The sequence below is a fragment of the Neovison vison genome, chromosome 7, assembly GCF_020171115.1.
Source record: "Neovison vison isolate M4711 chromosome 7, ASM_NN_V1, whole genome shotgun sequence".
NCBI classification, from domain to species: Eukaryota; Metazoa; Chordata; class Mammalia; order Carnivora; family Mustelidae; genus Neogale; species Neogale vison.
In genome coordinates, this window is record NC_058097.1 from 57,810,408 (window position 1) to 57,822,468 (window position 12,061).

The 12,061-nt window shown below is 48.9% G+C and overlaps 1 protein-coding gene across 3 annotated transcripts; it reads left to right on the forward strand.

Annotated features, from left to right (window-relative positions):
* The first annotated feature begins 335 nt into the window (after positions 1-335).
* LOC122912091 (zinc finger protein 814-like) lies at positions 336-11,603 on the forward strand. Of its 3 annotated transcripts, none has more exons than XM_044257427.1 (3): positions 336-524; positions 4,515-4,641; positions 8,821-11,603. In XM_044257427.1, exons 1-3 carry the CDS (start codon positions 492-494, stop codon positions 10,827-10,829), a joined length of 2,169 nt encoding a protein of 722 aa, XP_044113362.1. In that variant the 5' UTR covers positions 336-491; the 3' UTR covers positions 10,830-11,603. The 3 variants fall into 3 exon arrangements, with proteins under 3 accessions (XP_044113362.1, XP_044113363.1, XP_044113364.1); XM_044257428.1 differs by lacking the exon at positions 336-524 and adding an exon at positions 6,349-6,521 and having other exon boundaries at positions 4,618-4,641; XM_044257429.1 differs by lacking the exons at positions 336-524; positions 4,515-4,641 and adding an exon at positions 8,317-8,742.
* Positions 11,604-12,061: the final 458 nt, after the last annotated feature.

Sequence of the window (12,061 nt, forward strand, 5' to 3'; positions counted from 1 at the left end):
TTTCAGTAAAAGGATTAGGAGCATCTAAAATAGCACTTTTCTACTTTGGAAGCTGAGAGTCACGGAGTCTGAAATGAGGGATCTTCTCTGCCTTTAAAGTCGCAAGGGCGGTTCCTCTGAGTGCGAGCAGCTCTTTTCTCCAACAGTCAGGAAGCCACGTAAACAAAGCACACACATTCCAGGGTTCAAGGTCGCCTGAGGGCAACAGCCAGAACTTTAGGACGCACACCACCCAGAAAAAGCTCCGCCCACGGGGACAGACCGAGGAGCCAATGAGGGAACAGGACAAGGCAATTCTACGAATGCGCATCCGCTGGGGGTGGGGAACTTCAGGCTACTAGACCTGTAGGTGTTTTTGCTGCCTGTTGGACCTGCTTATTCGTAGGCTGCTGTGGAGGGTCGCGTGTTTGTGTGACTGATCTGAAAGACTGAGGGAGGCGCCGTCCTCGCCGCACACAGTTGAGCCCAGGTGTCCGCTCCCCTCCGGCCCAATGGCGGCAGCCGCGCCCAGGGACTCGGCTGAGGTAAACGCTCGTCCCCCGGGCCCTCCCCGCCGCCCCCCACGCAGACCCCGAAGGCCCGAGCGCGGGGCGCCTGTTCGCGGCCCTGCGGCCCAGGCCCTGGTGTCCGGGACAAGGAGGCGCCGGTGGGCGGGGGCCCGTGTGGGAGCGCCGGCAGGCTGCGTGTGGGCGCGGGCTCCGGGCTGACGGGCCGCGGGGGCGGGGGCTGCAGGGGGCCCGCGCCACCAACGGGGGACCGCGCGGCTGCATTGGTTCTGTCAGGAGCAGGGTGCGGCGCGGCGGGTGAGGCCGGCGCGGTCTCTGCCTGCCGAGGGCGTGTCTGCTGGCGGTGAGGGGAGGTAGTCTAACCCGGGTGTCAGGGGGGCTTTCTCGGGCCGCGGAGAAGCGCCGCCGCCGGGGGTGAGCGCGCAGGCAGAGCGCGCAGCAGGAGGCAATTGCAGAGTGGATGATACTGATTTTCTTTTTTTTTTTTTTTATTTTTTTAAAGTTTTTTTTTTTTTTTTTTATTTGACAGAGAGAGAGAGAGACCACAAGTAGGCAGAGAGGCAGGCAGAGAGAGAGAGAGGAGGAAGCAGGCTCCCTGCTGAGCAGAGAGCCCGATGTGGGATTCGATCCCAGGACCCTGAGATCATGACCTGAGCCGAAGGCAGCGGCTTAACCCACTGAGCCACCCAGGCGCCCCGGATGATACTGATTTTCTTAAAGATATTTATTTGAGGGACACCTGGGTGGCTCAGTGGGTTAGGCCGCTGCCTTCAGCTCAGGTCGTGATCTCAGGGTCCTGGGATCGAGTCCCGCATCGGGCTCTCTGCTCCGCGGGGAGCCTGCTTCCCTTCCTCTCTCTCTCTGCCTGCCTCTCCATCTACTTGTGATTTCTCTCTGTCAAATAAATAAATAAATAAAATCTTAAAAAAAAAAAAGATATTTATTTGACATAAAACACGCGCACGTTGAGGGCTCGGAAGAGAGGGAGAGATAGAATCCCTGCCGACTCCCTTCTGAGAGTGGAGACAACTGCCCCAGCATCCTCTGATCCTGACCTGAGCCAAAGTCGAGAGTGGGGCCTTCAAGGGACAGCGTCACCGAGACCCTTCAGTGTTATTGTTGATGGAGTAGAATGACCACCGTGGATGTTGGAGAATTGGTTGAATTGTGGTCATTACAAAAAAAAAAAAAAAAAGATGTTATTTACTTATTTGATGAGAAGTAGGAAGAGAGGCAGACAGAGAGAGGGGGAAGTAGGCTCCCTGCCGCCACAGGGCTCCATCCCAGGACCTGAGATCATGAACTGAGCCAAAGGCAGAGGCTAACACTGAGCCTTCCAGGCGACCCAAATTATAGTACTTTTTTAAGAAGAGCCAAACCAAATTGTGGGTGTTGCAGGTGACACACAGAGAAAGGGAGGGGTCTGGGAAAACTCCAGTGAACCGTAAAAATGAAAACAAAAACTGGCAGTTATTTTACCCACGAAAATGGTGGGTAAAAGAAAGAAATTGCAGTTCAGAACAAACAAGCTTCGGCAAAACAGTAGGATAGTCAGGAGTACAAAGGAGAGATAGGATTTTTTTTTTTTTAAGATTTTATTTATTTATTTGAGAGACAGATCAGAAGTAGGCAGAGAAGCAGGCAGAGGGAGAGGAGGAAGCAGGCTCCCTGCTGAGCAGAGAGCCTGATGCGGGGCTCGATCCCAGGACCCTGGGATCATGACCTGAGCCCAAGGCAGAGGCTTTAACCCACTGAGCCACCCAGGCGCCCCAAGAGATAGGATTTTTTTTTTTTTTAAAGATTTTATTTATTTATTTGACAGAGAGAAATCACAAGTAGATGGAGAGGCAGGCAGAGAGAGAGAGAGGGAAGCAGGCTTCCTGCTGAGCAGAGAGCCCGATTCGGGACTTGATCCCAGGACCCTGAGATCATGACCTGAGCCGAAGGCAGCGGCTTAACCCACTGAGCCACCCAGGCGCCCTAGATAGGATTTTTTTAAGGGGAAAAGGGAAGAGTTTTGAAGGCTGTTATGAACACCCAGTGCATTGAAGTAAACTGGGAGTCCCAAGAACAGTGGCTTGGCATTGGCTGAAGTTGGGTGGGGTGATAGAAAGCCTGTCTTTTTTGGGGCTCTGGGGTAGTGAAGTACTGTGGTAGTATAGGGTCGAGTCTGTCCCTCCTCTTGCGTCTGCAGTTCATCACGGTAGTCGTGTCTGAGGGTGTCCCAGTTGCAGCCTCTGACCCCATGTTGGTGAGTTTTCCCATTATTTTCACATGGCTAGGGTAGGCAAAGGTATGAAGGCTGCCATCATCCAGATGGAAGTTACCAGTGAGTTGATTGTCCTTGGGGATACCTAAGTTGTTTTCACATTGTTTACAATCTCTGATGTTTCAGAGAAGTGTGAGTGATGGCAAAAGGTGGGCAGCTGGATGGGAAATCTTGGGACATTGGGGCGAGAAAGACCATTAGGATGGACAGTTGGAAGAATGATAGGTATTGTGTAGGGTGGAGATTTGGATCACATTTAGGAAGGGAATGCAGAGTACCCAGACAATGCTATCCGTAGGTCGCAGGGTCCTGGTAAACTGTGCTTCAGAGTGTTTCTCTTCAACTCCTGGTTGGGTTTGCTGGGCATGGCCAACACAGGTGGTGAAGGAGAAAGAATGATGTGGCAGATACATGGGCAAGCCTTCCATGGAATGATCAAACAAGAGATACAGCTAGGACACCTAGGAGTTTGTTTGTTTGTTTTCCCCAGTAGTCTCCATGCCGGGTATAGGGTCCAACATGGGGGCTGAACTCAGGACCCTGATCAAGACCTCAGCGAAGAGCAGAAATCAGCCCTTAACCCATGGAGACATACAGCACCTCTTGTACAGGAGCATTTGATAGTCGGGGATGCTCTTTATTCAGTGTTGTGGGGCTTCAACAGCAATTTGGGATGTTTTTATGGTCCTTGAGGTGTTTCAAAGACTTGCTGTTAGAAAAGGTTTGGGGCAGGCAGCGCCTGGGTGGCTCAGTGGGCTAAGCCACTGCCTTCGGCTCAGGTCATGATCTCAGGGTCCTGGGATCGAGCCCCACATCAGGCTCTCTGCTCAGCGGGGAGCCTGCTTCCTCCTCTCTCTCTGCCTGCCTCTCTGCCTGCTTGTCATCTCTCTCTGTCAAATAAATAAATAAAATCTTTAAAACAAGAAAAGAAAAGGTTTGGGGCAAATGTGGTCATTTGTGATGCACTGTGCTGGGCAGGGAGACCACTGGAGACTTCACAAAGGTTCAGTGGAAAGTGGTACCTTCAGATTGTCGAGGGCCAGCATGGGCAGCAGAGAAGTAGATGACGGTGTAGGAGGATCCTAGGTTGACAGTTGTTATGAGTGTCGTGCTGCAGGGAGGATTAGAGGCAGGTGAGGAGGCCTCTCAGCAGCATTTGAGGCTTTCCCTCAGTAGGGATACATGGGCGTATTGGTGTGGTAGTGGAACCTGTTTGAGTTTGTCACACATCAAGTGATGTATGAAGTGGTTGTCAAGTGACAAGGACAAGTGTGAGTCAAGGGAGAATCCTTTGGAAGGTGTGAGCTTTTTCATCTCTGGGGTCTGAAGACATGAGAGAGGTACAGTCTACAGAATCATGTAGACCTGGAGAGGAAGTGTGAGCTAAGGGCCTCAGGGTCCTGGTATTGAAGACTTCCCGGCAGAGCAGGGTCTATAATTGGCTGTCTTGAAGGCATGACCTGGGAGACTCCATGGGAATATCCTGGCAGGGATGGGACTTGCAGGCCAAACCCGGAGCTTAGATTGCTTCCATGTGACCCCTGTGTGTTATCGCTGAGCACTGAACAGTGATTGGTGGGAAGGTGAGAGGAGAGCAGCGTTAGAGGCACCAGGACCTGGTGTTTATCTGAGGAGGGGAGCTGGGCTGGCAGGAGAGACTGGGGTGGTGGGTGTGTGGGTTGCAACGCTGGTGGGTTCTCAGAGAATGCTCAGGGTTCCATGTTTTCCTTTCATGGTAGTGTGGTGTGACCTTTGAGGACGTGGCCGTGTACTTCTCCTGGAAGGAGTGGAGACTTCTTGATGAGGCTCAGAGACGGCTGTACCACCATGTGATGCTGGAGAACTTTGCACTTGTATCGTCACTGGGTAAGGCCCTAAGCATCCCCTTGACCTGCCCTGGACTCTGTATCCTGCGGACTCCCCTTTTCCATTCTCCAGGGGAGAGTTTGTGCTTCTCTGGTGTGGACTGTGTTCACTGCGTGCTTCCCCGGCTTTCTGGGCAGTTGCTTTTGTTGCTGGCCCTGAGTTATTGGTGTGCCCTTCTGTCTGCCCGCAGCCCCAGTACCCGCTGTGCTGAGCCCTGATCGGCTAAGATCGCAGGTCAGTGGTCCTGCATTGAGGCTGATGGAATGCACCTTGCTTGCCCTCTCCCTGGCTTGGTCTCTGTGTTCAGATCGGTGCCATTTCTGTGGCCTGGGTTTTGAACCCTTCCTTGGGGTGACATTTCCTCTTGCCTGCCTGTGCCTGGAGGCATGGGCATGTTTACTGCTTATGTGTACCATGGGTTACTTCTCAAGACTGCCCTGTATGGTTCTTTTTGTGGTGTTCTATCGCTTTTTTACCTGCTACCCTCCATTCATCCTTGTGAGATATGACTGACAAATAAAATTGTATTATTGAGGGGCGCCTGGGTGGCTCAGCGGGTTAAGCCGCTGCCTTCGGCTCAGGTCATGAACTCGGAGTCCTGGGATTGAGCCCCGCATCGGGCTCTCTGCTCAGCAGGGAGCCTGCTTCCTCCTCTCTCTCTGCCTGCCTCTCTGCCTGCTTGTGATCTCTCTCAATAAATCTCTCTCAAATAAATAAATAAAATCTTTAAAAAATTGTATTATTGAAATTATATTACATAATGGTTTGATATACATTATGAATTTTTAATTATTTATTTATTTATTAGAGAGAGAGTGTGTGTTATGTGTGTGAGAGAGAGAGAGAATAGAGGGAGAGCCAGGGGGAGGGGCAGACAGACAGAGAGAAACTCGTGGTGACTATGCTGAGCAGGGATCCTGAGGCAGGCCTTGATCTCTAGACCCAGACATCGAGGTGCCCTTACATTATGAAATTACTAACAAAATGAACCTGATCAGTCCAGGATCGCTTGACCCAATTACATTTTCTGTTGTTGTTGGTTCTGAAGCTTACTATCTACCCGAATAGCAAATTTCAAGTGTTCCATAGAATATTGGCAACTGTAGTCAATGTGCTGTATGATAGAGCCTCAGAAGTTATCTTGTGAATGTTAGTTGTATCCTTACCAACATCTCCCCATTTCCCTCAGTCCTTAGCTTGTGGCATTCTCCTTTCTGTTTCTTTGAGTTTGACTTTTTTCTTTTCTTAATAAATATCCACATAGGGGCACCCTGGGTGGCTCAGTGGGCTAAAGCCTCTGTCTTCAGCTCAGGTCATGAATCCGGGGTCCTGGGGTTGAGCCCGGCATCGGGCTCTCTGCGAGGCGGGAAGCCTGCGTCCTCCTCTCTCTCTCTCTCTGCCTACTCTGCCTACTTGTGATCTCTGTCTGTCAAATAAATAAATAAATAATCTTAAAAAAAAAAAAATCCACATAAGTGGGTTTGTATCCTGTATCCACATACAGGGTTTGTGTTTTGCTGTGTGGCTTATTTGACTTAGTGTGGTTTTTTTTTTCGGATTCATCTGTTTGTGGCAAGTGGCAGGGTTGCCTGCAGTTTTATGGCTGACTGTTCCTGCACATGCGTGTACTAAATGTTTTTTTGTCACGTTATTCATTTCTCTATCTAGAAACAATTTATTTTTTTATTCTTTTTTTTTTTTTTTAAGATATACTCCATGCCGGCTATGGGGCTTGAACTCACCACCTGAGATCAAGAGTTGTGTACTCTATGGACTGAGCTGGGCGGTTGCCCCCGATTTGTCAGTATAAACACTGACACACAGTAATGTTTCCATACGTTGGCTTTGTGAATAGTACTGCAGTGGATGTTCCTGTTCGGGTAGGTTGTGGAGATACGAATTCTGTGTCCTTGGAATACATACCGAGAAATGGCAGTGGTTGACTGTGTGGTAGTTGTATTTTCAATTTTTGTTGGGTGTCCCTTATATTTTCCATACAGACTTCCCTGTATACATTCCCAGCAGCGGTATTCCAGTGTTCCTTTTTCTGCACATCCTGACCAGGGTGTTTCCTCTTGTCTTTTTTGGTAATAGCTATTGTAAGAGGTAGGAGGTGATATCTTGTGGTTTTGGTTTTCGTTTCCCTGATGATTGGTGATTGTGAGCACATGTTAGTCACTTGTACATCCTTTTCACTCTCTGGTGTGTTTCATTGGCTCTGGTGCACCTGAAAAGTTGCACTTTTCAATTTGGTGTAGTGGTGTTTGTGAGTGCTTGCTTTCGTTGTGTGTGCTTCAGATGTCCCACTCAAAAAAGCATTGTCAGGAATAAGGTTACAGAGGCTTTTTCCCTATGTTTTTTTCCACTCAAAAAAGCATTGTCAGGAATAAGGTTACAGAGGCTTTTCCCTATGTTTTTTTCCTAGGAATTTTAGGGTTTGAGATCCTATGTGTAGGTCCTTAATCAATTTGAAGTTCATTTCCTTGAGTGCTGCAAGCAGGAGACCCAGGATCCTTGTGTTTTCATTTGAACAGTCAGATACCACAGCAGTATGAAAGAGGTTATTCTCCCCAGGGTTGATTCTTGGCCTCATTGTCAAAGATTAGTCGTCTGGGGCGCCTGGGTGGCTCAGTTGGTTAAAGCCTCTGCCTTTGGCTCAGGTCATGATCCCAGGGTCCTGGGATTGAGCCCAGCATCGGGCTCTCTGCTCAGCAGGGAGCCTGCTTCCTCATATCTCTCTGCCTGCTTCTCTGCCTACTTGTGATTTCTGTCTGTCAAATAAATAAATAAAATCTTAAAAAAAAAAAAAAAAGATCAGTCGTCTGTAGAGGTGTTGCTTTACTTATGGGCTCTTCATTCCGTTCCACTGGTCTGTTTGGATGCCCGTGTCCTAGTGTTGTGAAAACAATGACTTTGTAGTATAGTTTGAAACCACAAGTGTGCTGCCTTCAGCTTGATCCTCTTTCTCAAATTGCTTTGACTTCAGACATGGGTTAACTCACTGGCCAGTGTTCCAGTGTCCCCTGTGGAGCAGGAAGCTGGAGGCTGTGTGATCAGGGACCGCAGTCACACCCACCCTGCGCCGGATGGAGCCAGCCCAGGCCTAATTTCTCACACGTCGCACATGTCTGTGTTAACACAGTCTCCAGCCGTCTTTCTGTGTGCTTGTGCCCCCTTTGATGGTCTGCTGTGTTCTAGTCAGTGTTAATGGGCTCTTGGGCACTCAGGCTAAGGCCACTCATAGACAGCTGTCGAACTGATTTTTTGTTGAGGTGAGGGATGATTTCTGCTTTCCCGCCTTCCTGCTGCCATCAGTCGCATAGGATGTTTTTCTTTGTTGTGTCCTGGGTAGCTCTAAGACAGTGCTGGCGGTCCCCTTGGCCCGTTTTCCTACAGTATTAGTGTGCTTCTGGTACCCTTTGGTTGCTCAGGAAGGCTTCCAGGGAAGAGTCCGTTGTGTGTCACAGCATGGACGTGCTCCAGGCATGAGCAGGTGGGCTCATAGGGAACCTGGTTCTGGTGGATGGCAGCTGGGAGAAGTGTGATACCAGCACCGTGTTCAGATCATACTGAGTTTCTTCAATTTCTTCAACCTGACTGCGGTGTCTACGCAGATGGCCACACCCCATTTCTGTCTTTCCTTCCTTACTATTGACAGTTTGTGGACTTCGGAATTCTACCCTTTGGTACTTCCATGGTGTCCAGTATAGGGTTAATTAATGCTTCTCGGGCCTCCACATGGCACCCGTATCTCTCACTGCTATTTCCATGTGGTTCAGCATTCACCCCTGAAAGTTTTACCATGACATATTCACATGCCCTCAACTGTCCTTGACCACAAGTAAATTTCTTGGGGTGGGATATTCCTGTAGTTTCTACTCAGCCAAATCTCAGCAGCAGAAATGGACCTACACAAACCTTTGGGCAAAGAATAAGCTGTAGGCTCTGGCTGTCTTCTTTGTGTCATACCCTAGTTTTCTGTCCTTCTAGTGTGCTCTCCCCAGTACTCTGACTGGTTGTGCCCAGTCGTGCACAGCGACCTGTCTTTCAAATGAATTCTGTCTCCTTTGTCTGGAAAAGCATGCTGTACATCCTGCTTAGGTGAGTCGGGTGCGTGTGTGATGGGCTCACCCCGCGCTACAGCCAGCACGTGTTTCACCAACGTTTCTCTGCTTCCAGGTTGCTGCTGTGGAGCAGAGGATGAGGAGGCCCCCTTTGCACAGAGCGCTTCTGTAGGCGTTTCACGGACCTGGACGCCCAGGGCTGCTCTGTCTTCCCGGAAGACCCACCCCTGTGAGATGTGTGGTCCCGTCTTGAGAGACATTTTCCACTTGGCTGAGCTCCAGGGCAAAGAAAACAGCCAGAAACGGTTGGGGTGTGGGGCCTGCGGGAAACGATTTTCTTTCAGTGTGAAGTTGGAGCAGCAGCAGCAGCAGCAGCAGGAGGAGCCCTTGGGAGCAAAACCATTCAGAAGCCGTGTGGACAGGGCCTCTGCTGTCAAGAGCTCGGGATCCGGTAGTTCGGGAAAGCCCTTTAGCTGTGGAGAGGTTGAGAAGGACTTGCTCTCTGGCTCGGGGCATCTGGGGCAAGAGGCCACTCATACTGGGGAGAAAGCACACATGATCCCCCAGTGCAAGGCAACGTTACAGCGCGGAAGCAGTCATGGTGCTTGGGGAGGATGCGAGAATGCCTTTGGTCCCAAACACACAGTTACACGTGACCAGGGTGTCCACCTTGGAGGACAGTGCTTTGTGTGCAGTGAATGTGGGAAAACTTTCAGGTACAAGTCCTTATTTGCCATACACCAGAGATACCATACTGGAGCACGACATCATGAGTTTGGTCCATGTGGAAAATCCCTTGGGGAACGACCAACCCTGAACGAACATGGGAAGACTCAGGGTGGATCCAGGCAGTACACGTGCAGCAAATGTGGGAAATCTTTCGGTGGTAAATCTGTGCCCCGTAATGTCCAGAAATTGCCCAGTGGAGGGAAAAATTATGTTTGTAGCGGGTGTGTGAAATCTGTCAGCGGTAGCTCAGTGTTGAATACTCATAGGGTTCAGTCTGGAGATAGGTTTTATAAGTGTCGCATATGTGCAAAATCTTTTCCGTCTATGTCTGCCCTCCGTTATCATCAGCGATCTCACACAGGGAAAAGACAGTATGAGTGCAGTGATTGTGGGAAATCTGTTACCAGTACTTCATCTCTCCGTTCTCACCAGAGACTTCACACTGGAGAAAGGCCTTATAAATGCAATGAATGTGGGAAATGTTTTGTTCATATTACTTCCTTCCGTTCTCACCAAAGAGTTCACAGTGGAGAAAGGCCTTACGAGTGTAGCAAATGTGGCAAATCCTTTATGAGCACCGGTGGCCTCCGTCATCACCATAGTGTTCACACTGGAGAAAAGCCCTATACGTGCCATCAATGTGGCAAATCTTTTACAAGTAAATTTCAAGTCTCTTGTCACCAGTGGGTTCACACTGGAGAAAAGCCTTATACGTGCCATGAATGTGGCAAATCTTTTACAAGTAAATTTCAAGTCTCTTGTCACCAGTGGGTTCACACTGGAGAAAAGCCTTATAAGTGCAGTGAATGTGGGAAATCCTTTGCTAGGAATTCTGCCCTCTGTCGTCATCAGACGGTTCACACTGGAGAAAGGCCTTATGAATGCACTGAATGTGGGAAATACTTTCGTCAAAAAAGTTCCGTCTATTATCACATCAAGCTTCATCCTGGTGAACAGACTTATAAGTGTTATTTATGTGGGAAATCTTTTACTGCTAAATGTTCCTTCCGTTTTCACCAGAAAACTCATGCTGGACAGAAACCTTATCAGTGTATTGAATGTGGGAAATGTTGTACTACTCTTTTTGGCTTTCGTAATCACTGCAGACGTCACACTGGAGAAAGACCTTATGAGTGCCGTGAATGTGGGAAATCATTCACCTCTCATTCTGCTCTCTATTATCACCAGAAAATTCACACTGGGGAAAGGCGTTACAAGTGTAGCGAATGTTGCAAATGTTTTATGATTTTTAGTGCCCTCCGACGTCACCAGAGAACTCACTCTGGAGAAAAGCCTTACAAGTGCCATGAATGTGGGAAATCCTTTGCTGCAAATTCTTCGCTCCGTACTCACCAGATACTTCATACTGGACAGAGACCTGATAAAGTGCAGTGAATGTGGGAAATCTTTCATCACTAGTAAACAGCTCCAGGATCACCAGAGAGTTCACAGTGGAGAGAGACCTTATAAATGCCCTGACTGCAGCAAATCCTTTGTCCAAGAAAGTACCCTCAGTAAACACAAAATGCATCACACAGGTGAACGGCCTATTAAGTGTAATGAATGTGGGAAATCCTTTTTTACTAGATCTGCCCTCCATTCCCACCTGACACTTCACACTGGAGAAAAGCCATATGAGGGCAATGAATGTGGGAAATCATTCTGTACTGTTTTTTCCCTCCGTTCTGACAACAGAATTCACACTGGAGACAGGCCTTACGTGTGTAATGAATGTTGGAAATCATTTGCTGATAATTCTACCCTCCACCGTCACCAGAGACTTCACACTGGAGAAAGTCCTTATCAGTGCAATGAATGTGAGAAATCTTTTATTACAAGTACTGCCCTCCATTGTCACAAGCTAGTTCACTCAAGAGAAAGGCCTTAGAGTGCCATGAATGTGGGAAATCTCTATAAGTCATCATGCTTTGAGACATCATTACAGCCTTCGCACTGCAGGAAGGATCTAAAACAGCAAAGGTGGTGATACTTCTTGTGTAGTGGCGTTTAGGCTGGAGGACAACCTCTGAGGTAGACAACACCTGAATTAACCATGGTTTCCCTGAATGTCCCCAGTGCAGTGATTTCCCATAAGAACCAGCCTTTTGGGGCGCATGGGTGGATCAGTGGGTTAAGCCGCTGCCTTCGGCTCAGGTCATGATCTCAGGGTCCTGGGATTGAGTCCCGCATCGGGCTCTCTGCTCAGCGGGGAGCCTGCTTCCCTCTCTATTTCTCTGCCTGCCTCTCCGTCTACTTGTGATTTCTCTCTGTCAAATAAATAAATAAAATCTTAAAAAAAAATAAAAAAGAACCAGCCTTTTTCAGAAAAATTTGGAACCTGCATAGTGCTTTCGGATGTGTGTGAAGTCACTGCAAGATGGAAGTCACTGGCAGTTCCCAGTAGTGTCATCACCACCCCACCATGGTTAATGATGCCGAGCTGTCCGCTTTCCTGCCTGCTCATCCTTATTCTAGGTACCTGAAACCACTTGTTCCGTTCCAAGATGGCAGTCACTGGCAGTTTCTGGCACCTGGCAGTTCCCAGTAGTGTGCGTATGTCAGCACCCTAACATGGTTAATGATGTCGAGCTGTTCGCATTCTCGACTGGTCATCCAAATTCTGGGTA

Excerpts from the sequence above, each read along its gene's own strand:
- LOC122912091 (XM_044257427.1), top strand. The coding sequence starts at position 492 with ATGGCGGCAGCCGCGCCCAGGGACTCGGCTGAG. Across the intron at positions 525-4,514 it reads CGCCCAGGGACTCGGCTGAG|TGTGGTGTGACCTTTGAGGA; the intron begins GTAAACGCTCGT and ends CTTTCATGGTAG. Across the intron at positions 4,642-8,820 it reads TGCACTTGTATCGTCACTGG|GTTGCTGCTGTGGAGCAGAG; the intron begins GTAAGGCCCTAA and ends CTCTGCTTCCAG.